Source organism: Amborella trichopoda, chromosome 6, assembly GCF_054954075.1.
Source record: "Amborella trichopoda isolate Santa Cruz 75 chromosome 6, AtrichopodaSantaCruz75HAP2 v2.0, whole genome shotgun sequence".
Taxonomy (NCBI): Eukaryota; Viridiplantae; Streptophyta; class Magnoliopsida; order Amborellales; family Amborellaceae; genus Amborella; species Amborella trichopoda.
Genome location: NC_142341.1, coordinates 5406274 through 5421060, shown reverse-complemented (window position 1 = coordinate 5421060; position 14787 = coordinate 5406274). Strand labels below are relative to the sequence as shown.

At 34.5% G+C, this 14787-nt stretch overlaps 1 protein-coding gene across 35 annotated transcripts in view; it reads right to left on the bottom strand.

The window, feature by feature from the left end:
• Positions 1 to 7991: 7991 nt before the first annotated feature.
• LOC18434389 (plant-specific TFIIB-related protein PTF2-like) overlaps positions 7992 to 14787 on the bottom strand; it is a 53221-nt gene continuing 46425 nt past the window's right edge. For 16 of the 35 annotated variants that reach the window (XM_088870578.1, XM_088870593.1, XM_088870582.1 and 13 more), the window contains 2 exons: positions 9951 to 10176; positions 7992 to 8395 (listed from right to left, as the gene is read on the bottom strand). Coding sequence is in view for 12 of the 35 variants with exons in the window: in XM_088870585.1 (XP_088726711.1) it covers positions 8216 to 8395; positions 9951 to 10176 (406 nt within the window). In the remaining 23 variants the exon portion in view is untranslated. The remainder of the gene's footprint in view (positions 8396 to 9950; positions 10177 to 14787) is intronic. The other 19 variants (XM_088870575.1, XM_088870572.1, XM_088870599.1 and 16 more) reach the window with 3 other exon arrangements.

Here is a 14787-nt window from a genome sequence, read left to right as displayed (position 1 = left end):
ATATATATATATATATATATATCAAAGGAATGATTTCATATATCAGTTGTATAGTAGTATAATACAACCATATTAAAAATTCATGTTAAAAATATTTGTTTGATACAAATTTTTAAATGTACACTCTTTGCATTCTGAAAAACAATCACAAAAAATAAAATTTTGAAAAAATGTTCTAGAAAGTTTTCATTCAAGCTCAAGTAATATAAGCCGTCTATTTTATTGAGATGGTTAGATATAGGCCTCAAAAGGATTTTTCTATTTCCAAAATTTTTATATAGCATTGCCGTCATTAGATTAATAATGCTAAAAAAGAAAAAAGTGATTTTGAATTTGTTAAGGCCTAGATCTTGAAATTCACTAAATGGATGGTCGAGATTTATTGTTGGATGGGTACTAATTTTGACCATATCTAGGGTACAAATTAAATTTTTTTTTTTCTATATGATTGATTTTGAGGATGAAGAGAATGTGAGTGCAAAATTTGGGGTCATACAAATGCCAAAAATATGGTTATCTAGAGGTGTGCTTGCATTATACTACTATACAACCGTTGCATTAGATCATTTCCTATATATATATATATATATATATATATATATATATATATATATATATATATATATATATATATATATATATATATGTGATAAAAAAGTTTATATAAAGTCGAGGCTCTAAACAATCAAATTAGAGCCTCCAAAATTTCACTAAAAGTGGTTGTTTTGATGCCCACATATCCTTCAATTGATCATCTCAACATCAAAATGCATGTACATGAGAAAGAAATATCCTCAAATTGATCATCTCAACATCAAGATGCATGGACATGAGAAAGAAATAGATTTCAAGTTTGGAATAGTGCATCTTGTAATGTATTTTTGGAACATCAATTTTCAAGATTTTCAAGTTTTTATAGATCTACTCAATCTGCACTATTTTTAAAGTTGATGAAAATATATTTTAATGCTATCACAAAGATTTCCAGTATTGAAACCATATTTGTCGATATTATTTGAAGGTGCGCTTTGCTTTGATTGTTTAGAGCCTAAGCTCTATACAAACCACACCCAATAGTGATACAATTGTATAATGAACACTTTCACATCTTGTTACATACCTTAAAGGAAAAATCGGGTGGTCTAACCGGTAATCGCCTGATTAGATCAGAACTGGCCACTGGCTGATTCCAGTTTCAGCTGGTAATAGGCCAGGTATTTATTTAAAAAAATTTAAAAACTATATAAAATCTCAAAAAATAAGGGATTTTGTTTGTAATGCATTTTAAATGTTTTTCATTATTATGGCAAATATTGAAATTTTTTTTTAGCCATTAATACTTATTTTTACATTTTCCCATCTTTTTTAAAAAATTTTAAAATACCTTTGGGCACAAATCGATTCTTTAAAATCCATTTTTTCATTAATTTTTACCATTTGGACGTGCTTTGTTTAATAATTCTTTGAATATATCTTTCATATTTTATTAGATTTTTTTGTATTTTTTTTAACACTTTTTTGACCACCCAAGACTGGGCCGATTAGAATGGTTGAACTAGCAAATTTACTGGTTAGGCCAGTTGAACTGTTTCTGGGCCCACGATCGGTTAACCTTTCCATCTGATTTTTCTTACATTGGTTGCATGCAATATACATTTTCCAATATTGTAACATTCTCTCAAAAGGAAAGATCAATCTTTCTATTGTTGCCTTTCCAAACTAGGATTCTTGAATTTGATTTTTATTACAGCCCACTACTTCTCTGCCTTTCTATTACACTTTCCAAAACACCATGTTATAAAAAAATACATTATTTTGAATAGCACATAGTATTTTCTAAAGAAAAATACAAAAAGAAAAGAAAAGAAGTTAGGTGTGCCTGTAAACTCCACCCTTAAAGGTTGTTCCAACTTAAATAAATAAAAAAACCCCCTAAAAATTGATCCTAAAAATAGCACATCTTGTAATATTTTATCTAGACAATCTATCTTTAAAAAAATTTAAGTGTTTATAGATCTGCTCAATTTACACCAGTTATCAATTTTTAAATTTTACAATTAAGGTGAAAATAGATTTTTTGGGTCATTGTTGTGGTTTTCGAAACTACATCTTTTAGCATGATTTAGAGTTGCACCTTACTTTCTTTTTTTTTTACAATGTTAATGACTTTTATTGAAAGTAAGAAATAAAAGCAAATTACACAATAGTCATTAGAGACTCAAAGACCACAATTATATTTCGCCGGAGCATCTGCCATCTAATTTGATTCATGATAATCATGAGAGAAAGTCACCTTCATCATTCTACAACTGTCCATTATCTGCAGCCACACAATCGTCATCTCTGAGCAAGTTTAGACCTTGCAACAAAGAGCCAACTTTGCCTAATTTGCAGTAGCATTACTACAGGGACCAGCATAAGAGAGAACAACATTGCCTTCAGAATCTCTCAATATGCCTTCCACACCTGCCAAGCCCAGGTTTTCTTGAGAACTTCCATCAAATTTGAATTTAAAACAACCCATTGGTTGTGTTCTCCATCTATTAGTAGGATGTAACCTACTAGAAAACTACTGTAAATTTGAGCATTACGGTCTTTTAAGTACTGTAATTCTTAGCCTGGTCACTGCGGTACTTAAAAGACCGTAATTCCTGAAAGTCTACCAGAAAACTATTGGAAATTTGAACATTACGGTCTTTAAAATACGATAATGTATAGCCTGTTCATAACGGTACTTAAAACACTATAATGCTTGAAAGCCAACTGAAAATTTTAAAAGTCTCAATAGTCTATTTTCATGACTTAAAGACCGTAATGCTATTTCTACTAGTTTTTTGGTAGGCTTTCAAAAATTATGGTCTTTTAAGTACCATAATGACCATGTTAAGCTTTATATTACTTTAAAGACCATAATGCTCAATTTTCCATTAGTTTTCCAGTAAGCTTTTAAAAATTACGACCTTTTAAGTACTGTAATGACTAAGCTAAGCATTACGGTACTTAAAATACCATAATGCTCAAATTTCCAGTAGCTTTTTGGTAGGCTTTCAAGAATTATGTTACTTAACGTTCATTATAAAATGCGGTAGTCATTACGGTACTGTAAGTACCATATGATAGGGCCTTCACGGTAATATAACTACCGTGAAGGCTATTTTGGTAAAAAAAAAACAAAAAACCAAAATTGAAGAATAAAAGAATGAATGAGGTTTATAAAAGTTGAAGGTTTTTTTCAATTAGGCTAAAAATTAAAATATATTTCTAATAATTTCTCAAAAATTGGTCGAATCAAGCAAATTAACCGGGCCCAATTGCCTACCCACCGAACCTAATCTAATTCAACCCATTCTAATCTAGACCGGAAATTTTTAAGAGCTGGGAGCATTTTTATGCGGCAACGCCTTATGTTGTTAGTCATCTTGCGTTGCCGGTTTGTATCGAATAGGGCATACAAGTGCGATTAAAGCATCCATGTAATAACTTTTTCTATTTTAAAAAATTACCAAATTACTTAAAGGGTGTGGTTTCTATAAAGGTTGCAACCTTAAACAATCCAATTAGGGTGTACCTCTAAATTTTATCATAACATATAATTTTCTTTTAAAATATTCTTAGGATTATGTTAAATTATATTTTCATATCTAATTAGAAAATTTTTAACTCCAAAAATGGTTAAAATCAAGTGGTTCTATAAACATATGAAAATCTTGAAAATAGACGGTCTAGATAATGTATTGCAAGATGTACTATTTTTGGAACACAAAAACTTTTTTTTTTTTTTCATATTCATACATTTCAATGTTGAGATGATCAATTAGAGGGTTTTCCAACATTAAAACAACCTTTCTGAAAGATTTTTGAGGTGCCTTTGTTTGCAACCTTATATAAACTTTTTCCTTACTTAATTATATTGCTAAAACAATAAAGGAAAAATTATCACCCACCTAAACGATGAGATAATTAAAAATGACTAGTTTAAAAATAAAAAATTAGTAGTTATATGTAAATTAAGAAATAGTTAAAACATTAAATAGCTCATTTTTTTGGTGTACTTTTCCTATAACAAATAATGCTAATATTTTTATTCATGTAAATGTATTGATCATTTTCTTTCGATGATTATATACGATAAGATTTTGTAGAATTTGCGATAAAAGAAATAGAGACGAGAAGAGAGAAATAGATCAACACATCATATACGTGGTTCAGCAATGGTTCCTACATCCACGGAGGGTAAACGAATAGCTTATACATAAGGAATACTCTAGTTTACAAGAGATTTATAGAGTTACAATTCTTGTCTTTTGGGAAATAAATCTCACTACAATAGTAATCCCACAAAATAAGAAACTCAATATAGGAAACTTTAATATCTTGTAATATACAATATATGAAACTCAATATCTGGTTTCTATAATTATCAACACTCCCCCTCAAGTTGGTGTATAAATATCAATGGAGCCCAACTTGGACAGTATCTTATGGAACCTTATCTTTGCAATAGCTTTGATAAACATATCTGCAAGTTGGTTTTCACGTTGAACACAAAGAATACTAATAATTTTTTACTGAGTCTTTTCTCTCACTAAGTGACAATCAACTTCTATGTGATTGGTTCATTCATGAAAATTTGGATTGGAAGCTATATGCATAACTGCTTGATTACCCAAAACATCTCTATTTGATTGACCATTGGGAATCCCATATTTCAAAGTAGGTATTTTAGTTGCATCAATTCACTTGTAGTTAAAGTCAGAGCTCTATATTCGGTCTTTGCACTGGATCGAGCAATTACATTTTATTTCTTATTTTTTCAAGTAACTAAGTTTCCTCCGACCAATGTACAATAGCCGGTAGTGGACCTCTTGTCAATTGGACGACCTACTCAGTTAACATCAAAATAACCAATAATATTAGTGTGACCATTCGATTTCAATCAAACACCTCTACTGGGTGACGACTCAAGATATCTGAAAATTCTATCGACAACCTCTATATAACATGATATAGGAGCATGCATAAATTGGCTCACAAGATTTACCACATATATTATATCTGGTCGTGTCACAATCAAATAAATCAATCTGCCCACAAGTCTCTAAAAGCAGCCGATATCTTCAAGAGGTTTCCCATTTGTTTAATTAAGTTTGCAATTAATATCACCATGAGTGTTAGTGGGTTTGACTCCCAGTTTATCAGTTTCTTTCAACATATCAAATACATATTTCTATTGAGAAATGAAGAGTCCATTTTTTTAATGTGTTACTTCAATACCGAAAAAATACTTTAGTTGACCAAGGTCCTTGATGTCAAATTTCTTGTGAAGAAATTTTTTAAGTTATATGATTCTTTCTTTATCATCACTTGCTACTATAATATCAACATAAATGAGAACAACTATTGTACCTGCAGTCCAATTTTTTATAAACATCGAAGAATCAGCTGAACTTCTAAGAAAGCCGATACTCACCAAAGTTGAGTTGAGTTTGATATACCATGCGCGAGGTGATTATTTAAGTCCATACAAGGCCTTCTTTAATTTGCATACATGACCTTTCTCATTTTCATTAGCATGGCCTGGAGGAATACTCATATAGACTTTTTTTTCAAGGTCATTATATAAGAAGGTGTTTTTAACATCTATCTAATGCAGAGATCACCCACAATTAACTGCAATAGACAAAAGAACATGAATAATATTCATCTTGATAACTGGTCTAAACATCTATTTATGGTCGATTTCATAAGTTTGGACAAATCCTTTGGCCACTTACATTATATTTGATTTTATAAACCCATATGCATCAAACTGCTTTCTTCCCTTTATGTAGCTTGACAATGTCCCAAACATGGTTATTGTCAAGTGCTTGAAGTTCATCTTTCATGGCCTTCCTCCACACAGGTAGAGAAATAACATTTTGAAAATTAGTTGACTCAGAATTATTAGAAATAGAACTCAAAAAAGCGAAATAGCCAGAAGAGATATTTTCATAAGAAATATGATTTTGAACATGATAAAAAACTGCATGGTAAGTATAAAAATCTTGAAATCTAGAGGAAAGTTGTGAGATACTAGAAGACCTATGCAAAGGGGGATCAAGTGGGGCTACGGCGGAGTTTTTTTTTCTAAACCAGTTCGGTCAATTTCAGATGTATCTTCCGTTTTAGCTTGATCATCATGACTTAATCTGAGTGTGTTGGACACATCACTGGTACTAATATTAGACAAGGGCAAACGATCTCTTGAACACTTCCCCTGAGTCCTATTTTCCAACCACTCTCTAATGTATCATGGAAATAGGATTGTGTTTCAACAAATTGAACATATCTAGAAATATGCATTTTTCTGGTTGTGAGATCATAACATTTACGTCTCTTTTTAGTAGAGGAGTATCCAAGAAGTATACATCTACTGAAACGTTTATCAAGTTTATCCCGATTGTGCCTAGCCACATGAACATAAGACACGCATCCAAAAACTCGTAAATGAGATAAATTAATTTTTTATTTTTCAAAATTTCTAGGGGAGATTTATCCTTAAGAATTTTACTTAGAAGTTTGTTAATCAAATAGTAAGCAATTAAAACAGCTTTAGACCAATAAATATTTGGAACATGTATTTGAAACATCAAAGACCTTGTAGCTTCAAAAAGGTGTCTATTTTTCCTTTCAGTAACTCTAATCTGCTGAGATGTTCCAACACACGATGTTTGGTATATAATATCAAGATTCAATAAATGCTCAGAAAAAGCTATGTTCACATACTATATGCCATTATCAGTCAACATAATTATAATATTGCTATTGTATTGAGTGGAAATCAGTTTGGAAAATTCTTTGAACATATGGAAAACTTATGTTTTTTTATTTCAATAATTATACCCAAGTAACACGAGACCAATCATCAATAAAAATAACAAAATATTTAAAGCCGGCAAAAGAATTAACAGGGGTTGGTCCCTACACATCAGAATGTATCAAATAAAAAAGTTCCTTTGAAACATGCATAGAAGACTGAAAAGAAAGTTCTCTTTTGAGAATTTACAAACTTCACAAGAATGAGAGTTTAAAGATAAATATGGCATTAAAATCTTTAAAACTTTATCAGAGGGGTGTCCAAATCTCCAATGCCACAATTTATTAATATCGAAATTATCTTGACTGGAAATTAAAGCCTTATTCTCTTGATTAAATAAATATAACCCATGAGACAGTCTTCCTTCACGAATCTTCCTCCCAATGTCCCGGTCTCGAAAATTCACAGAGTTTGGAGAAAAAATAACATTGCAATTCATGCTCTGAGTAATTCTACTAACATGCATCAAGTTAAGGAAACGGATGACATAAACAAAACTTCAAAGTTATGATACTTGGAGAAGAAATTAGTCTTACCAACACCATAGACAAGAATCAAAGAACCATTAGCAATCAATACAGAGTTTATATTTTTTATGTTGGATAGACATTGTAAGTTACCAGTCATATGATCTGTAGCCTCTGAGTTTATTATATAAGGAAAAGTATTACAGGAAGACATGGAAGCATATGGGTTACCTGTGTCAGAGAATGAAGAAGAAGAATCAAGGCTGAAAGAAGAACCAGTATTGTTACTTGATTGTTGATAATGATCACAGTTACAGTGATGGGTTTGAATGGTTGCTATCTGAGCAGTAGATCTGACTGTTGTCCTGTTATTAATGAGCTTTAAGTGTGGGTATAATACTCAACCTTCACATGTCCTATATTATTACAATGATCACATCTAGGAGGTCACCTATTACTACGACGCTTTCCACCATCATTTTGAGACCTTTTTGTTTCATATCTATCATTATTTGCAACGAAAAAAGATTTCTCAACATTTTTTTCAGAGGTTTTGAAATCGAGATTCCTGATTTTCTTCCTAGTTATGTGTTCGAGTTAAATTTTTCAAGGAGAACGAGAAACAACTTTCCACCAAGCAAGATAATTAAGCCTATTCAGAGAGATAATTGTATAGAAACTTATCCAATTTTGATCTTCATCATGGTGTTTACAATATGGCCCAGTTGGCTCTCCAAACGAGGACCTCAAGCCCACAGAGTATAGAGTTATCAGCATCCCATAACCAGAACTAGGACCACGGCTTAATGCTTATTGTTTCCTTATCATTGATAAGCTATTGGATAACAATTTTGCCACCTGCAAGGAACATATGCCAGAAACAAACATTAGCCTATGTGAAAACTGTAGAGAAATAGTACCAAGAGAAAAGTAAGAGTGGGACCCCATTCACTTCATCTTTAGAACGTGCATAACTTCTGAACTCCTCATCAGAAATGTCACTATCAAAATCAAAGACGTATCGATCTAATAATGAGCGATAGTGGCCTTTCACAACTTCCTCTTCGCTTACCTGTGAATAAAGAAACACAAACATCACAAGGAAGGGTGCTTGAGATACTTTCCATGCAGTTGCAAAAATATGAAGCTGTTTCCTATCACCTTGGAACAAAGGAGAGAGTACAAGAATAGCTGGATGGATAGATCTGCTAGTCTACTTCCAAATGATGATTTTTGAAATATTCTAATGTTGTGAGACACTTCAATCATTGGAAAAGCTATGGGAAGTTTTCCTATGATGAAAACGACAAAAGAAGACTTAAATGTCAATGTTTAAAAACACATACATGTAACAAAGACTCAATGTTGTCCTGTCCAAGTCATCTCTGTAAGACTCAATTGAGTCATATTGGAAGATATTAACAGACCCAGATGAGTCTTAAGATATGCTGGAAAGACTCTGACAGGTCCTGAGGCAAGTCAACTCAGGTGAGTCCTGAGTCAAATTGCTGAGTTTAGAAACCCTGCTTAAGATGTATACTTTGTAAATACTCATAAATTCCTAAAAGACATATTACTAAAGCTCATGCAATCATAGGCCATCGTCCTATGCAAGGTGAGGCATCCTCATTGCTGCTCTAATGAGTTTGTGGATGTAGGGACTGGGGAGGGTACAGTATACAGGGGACATTATCGTAGCTATCCTCACTAAGCAGTCCATGTTCCAATACTTGTTTGAGTGGAGATTAAGTTATACAGTCCAGATATTGGTACAGACAATCAGTATAATTGCAGCAATATATTTCATGTCCAATGGCCTGTTACCTTTCTTTTTCTTTGCTTACTGAGGTCAAAATGAAGAAAACAGTGAAGTTTACAAGGATTTGGCAGATGAATTTGAACTAAGAGAAAAACCTGCGGGTGTCAAGTGACATGGTAGCACCGCAGGTATGATGAAATGTCAAACTAGGCACTGGAAAAGGAACTTAGGGAGATCATCTACAAACAAATTATTAAAGCATTGGTTTGTGTTTGTGAAGTATCTGAATCTGGAAACACGAAAAGGCAAGATTGCAGATTTGAGTCTAAGCTAAAGGCAAGAAAGAAACAGATTGATTGGTGGCACTTGGGACCTTTTCAAAAGATGCTCATGGTAAGGTTCAGTTTAATTTTTATTAAGCTTTTTTTCCATTCCTTCATACCATTCACAAAAAAACCAACACCTAAACCAGATTGTAAGCAATTGAAGCAATATTCGAACTGCACATTTGATGCTCTCTTAGTTTTAGCATATTGATTTTCTAAAGATACCATGTCAAATAACATGATTGAAAGTGATGCATAAGCTAATAGAATGGAAATTCACAGACAGAAGAATCAAAAAGGGGTTGAGGTCATGGTGGTAGCACCACTAGAGCCTCAGCTACTGGTCTAGGTTTCCCACTGACACATTCGAAAACGACTTACCATTTCTAAAAACAGGTAGGGGCCTGTATTCCCCACTTATTAACCCAAAAAAAAAAAAATTATCAGAAACAAATATAATAGAATAATATCAACTATATTGGATAATTCAGGCAAAACTTACATTACTTGCACAAGCAAAGGGTCAAGTAGATTACACATACCCGATGGAGGAGAAGGATCTCAATAGTATTGTCCTCCCAATCAATATTATTTCCTTCGATTCCACGTTTGCGTTTTTTCTTGAAGTGCACACATTGTGATGGGTGGTTACTGTCATCATCGTCCAAATCAATAGTCACACCATTTTCGCTTTTACAAGTAAAAGAACTCATGGGTTTTATAATCTCACAGATCCGCAACTTGGCTGCATTTATTTTCTCTCGTCTCCTGCATACCACACACAAGATGTTTTAGAAAACATAATCTTGATTGCAATTTATAACCAAATAGAAAACCAATAAAAAGTGGACACACCATTGATCTGAGGGAATGGATTTTTATACATGTATAAACTTGGAGATATAAAGGGGAAAAATGATAGCAACGAATGATATAAAATTTTAATGGCCCATGATTCAAGTAAATCCTGGAAGCTGGGGGTGACTTGAAAGATTGAGCCACAAAATCATGTGCATTGCGATTTTCTAGGTGTCGCACAAAATGTGTTCTTTGCTTTTTGCAACAAATGAAATGGTTGAATTAAGACATGCATTCCACGACTCATCATCATCATCATTATCATAACTTTTTCTCAATAATTGGGGTCGGCTACATGAATCCTGGTCCATCATTCTGCTCTATTAAAGGCCATACCTTCAATGAGGCCATAAGTACCCATATTACTCAAATCATACTTAAAGGCTTTTTAGAAATATTAGAAAATGGAGGAGCCTCGCACCATTTCCAATTCACAATCATGATGGTTTCCATCAAGTGTCATTATCCATGGAGCGGCTCTGTTGGATGGATCATAGTTACCAGAATCTCTCACCCCAAGTAGCAATTCTGTTTCAGAATCTCGATTCTGCAATTCTGTTAAGGAATCTTCATGAAACCTGTTTCCTTGAATTTAGGAACCTCGATTCCACATTTTAGGAATCTCAATTCAACTTTTGTGGAATTCAAATGCCACAACAGTGTAATTTTATATGTCGTAATTTTGTGCTCTCTTATAATGTTAAAATTTCTATCACCGTCTCTCCATGAGTGTGCTTGTGATGTTTAGACTTTTAGCACTAACGCTACAATACAATGTGAATATAAATAAACAAATATTATTTTATTTTCTCTTTCATTAAATGTACTCATTTTCATTTCACCATGTCAAGTAAATGCTATATTTTGAAAATAGGATTAGGGATCCTAGACAATTGTTTTTCTAATAATGCTAGAACTCGGTAACTTTTTTTAAAGATAATTGGGGAAAAGATTTGGGTTCGATTTGGAATATATTTCTAATAGTGCAAGAACTGGCGGGTGTTTCTTAAAGAAAATTGGGAAAGAGATTTGGGTTTGATTAGGATTACAATACAGTGCAACAAAATGGCATAAATAGATCACCATTTTCAACTATAAATATGAAATCAAAATCTCAGTTTGTTTTATAACCACCATCTAATGGACTTATACGTGTCTATTAATTCTACTTAACCCAAATCTAGGCCACTCAACCTTGATACAGATATTGTAATTAAGGCTCAATACACCGATTTAAATACTAGGGAAACCCTTGTCCAGGTCTTTATGACCTTTGAGGATCCCAATTCCAATGCAAGGGGAACCATGGCTAAGCATACTAAATACATTGATTCCATACTAAGGAATTCTTGCTAGTGTTTTAAAATGCGAGATGTGGCCTGATGTATTGGGGGGGGGGGGGATGCGGCAATGCGGTGCATCACCAGGATACAATCAATAAATATAAAAAATTCTACAAAATCTAAAAAATAGGTTAATGCATAGTAAAAATATGAAAGTGATTTATGTGATAGTACGTATTTAGTTTTTTCATTAACTCCAAAAGTATCAATTGTCGCATGTCGGAGATTCTGTATCAACTATCCCCTAATAGAAGCTAGAAAATTGAAACTAACTTCATAAAACATTCAACAACCATAATCACAAATTTGCAACCACAAACTTTAAAGTTACAAAATGCAAACTAAAAGTCTCTAAATATTAAAGAGTTCAAAAGTCAAGCTCAAGACAAATCATCATCATTTCTCAACTCTCAAGTCTTGAGATTCTAAATTTCAAATCTTAATCAAAGAAGTTATCTTGAGAGTCTCCATGTGCATCATCAGTCTAAACTTCGCCTAAACTTCCTCAAATCAACACCCAAAAAATGTAAATCAACCAATCATCAAGCAATAGAAAATCTAATAACTTCACAAAAAAAAATTCCTCCACCTTTTTGTTATTGATTTGATTCAGAAAAAGCCACAGATGTGGCTGTTTTTAGTTGTTTGGGGAGTATAATACCCCCCAAAACCCTTTCCCTCCTTTTTTGGAGCTCAAAATGTCCAAAATACCCATGCCTGAGGGTTTTTTTTCCACGGAAATGGCTGGGTGCGAGATGCAGCTGTATATGCGGAGAGATGTGGCGCATATGCGGGCGTATCTCTCCGAAGCACATATGCGGCCTATTGCGATGCGCTGCCCAGCGCATAACGCTTTATGCGGCCGAAGATGCAGCGATGCGGCCGCATTTTAAAACCATGATTCTTGCATAAAATCACTCTAGAAACTTGAACCTTTTGCCCTATGAAACAAATTTCCTGATGATTTCTGGTGCGGTGCTAAACTCTTGGGTGTCGATTGCATAGATGTAGGAATCTCGATTCCAATTGGATTGAAAATCGATCTATAGAGGTAAGAATCTCGATTCCACATGGGTCAAAACTCAAATCGAAACTAGTATGAATACTGATTCCAATTCATCTGAAACTCGATCCAAAGAAGTAGAAATTTTATTCCATTTGGGTTGAAACACAATTCCATAGAGGTACGCATCTTAATTCCATTTAGGTTGAAACTTGATTCCAATAAAGTAGGAATCGAATTTCCGGCAATTCCCCATGTACGAATAGCAATTTCGACAACAGAAATCTTCCAAGCACCCGCGATTCTAATTCCTAAATTAAATCTCAAGCATTTCCAACAACTATGGGGTGGATCATAGGTTTCTCTCCTTGACCAGATCTACAACCCGTCTCCCACCTGAAATTTGCAGGAAGACCTATCACAGAAGAAGTGTCCATTGAGTGATGTATCAAATGGTTTGAGATTGAGTGAGTTGGGGCAACTAATCTGGATAAACGTGTAGTCAGATTGACTCAAAAGTTCGAAGCACGAGGCTGATTAGAACAAAATTGCCAAGGCTCTTGGAGCAGCTAATGAAGGCTTCTTAATGAAATATCGAGACTTGATGCTTTATATTGACACTTAAATAAAGCAACTATAGGAACCGGTAATGATAAGCCAACTGCAAGACTTGTAGGACAAAAGAGCAGGAGACATAAGACAATTCATGATCACATTTTGATTGATCACAACTTCAGCTTAAGACCTTGAGGATTTTTTTTATTTATTTTTTGATGAACTGAATCTCAAATTAATTTGGGTAAAGGTCTACAATTTGCCATGCGTGTATTAAAAAAAACTGCCGGAGAGGTCAATAACCAGATTTTCGATCAACCTCACCTAATCGAGGAGGCTATTATCAAGTTTCGAGAAACTCTTCTCAGCGCCATTAGGGCGTAGATTGCAAATGGTCGTCCTCTCTTTCAACTCCATTCCTCCTCATCAAGCCGCCTGGCTCAAAAGAACCTTCTTCGAAGAGGAAATTCTCTCGACTATCAAAGAACTAGGACAAGACCGAGCCCCAGGTCCAAACGGTTAGCCGCTAACATTTTTCAACAATTATGGGATACCATGTGCCCTGACTTAGTCGCCATATTTAATAAATTCCACGAGAGAGGGATCATAATCAAGACCATAAATGCCACATTCATCGCCCTAATCCCCAAGATTGAAGGGGCTGAGGAACTATAAGATTTCCGTCCTATTAGCGTCATTAATAGCTCTAACAAAATTTTGTCCAAGGTCCTAACCACCAGACTAAGGGCTATCCTCGGGTGGGTCAATTCCCCATCACAAAGAGCTTTTGTTAAGGACCGCCAAATCTTAGATGGTGCCTTAATGGCGCATGAATGCATCCACTCCCGTCACTTGGCTAAAACCCTAGGGGTGGTCATCAAATTAGATTGGGAAAAAGTCTTTGATCATGTAGATTGGAAAATCCTAGATGAAACCCTTTCCAGAACAGGTTTCAGCCAGCATTGGAGATCCTGGATCAGAGCGTGCATTTCCAACCCATTATTTTCAGTGCTCGTTAACGGCTAACCCAGAGCAGCGATGTCTTCAGCAAGTCGATCACGGGTATGTACAGAGGTGGCTTCCTCTAAGGCTTCAAGGTGGGGGAGAAATGGACCTGAAATACACCAATGACACCCTAATTTTCTGCAATGCTGACCCCTTCCAGATCGACTACCTAAGACTTTTTCTCAAATGCTTCGAGATGGGTATGGGTTTCAGGGTTAACATGGCTAAAACAAAGGTGATGAGGTTTGCCCTTCAGCCCCAGCTTCTCACTTCTCTAGCCAACAAATTGGGATGCAAGGTGGAAGATTTTCCCTCCACTGACTTGGGTCTGCCACTTTGCATTAGGAAACCCAAAACCAGTCAATGGAGTCACATTGTATACAAATTTGATTGCAGGCAGGCTGACTGGAAGGGCAGATAGCTCTCCCCCACGCCCTTATAACGGCTACCCTCTCCAATATTCCTATTTTTCAGATGTCTCTCTTCCTCATGCCATCCTTGGTGGCCGACTATCTAGAGAAACTCATGAGGAACTTCCTTTGGACCGAAGAAGGGGGAGAAAATACCACCTCATATCTTGGGCAAGAGTGCACACTCCCAAATCTCAAGGGGGCC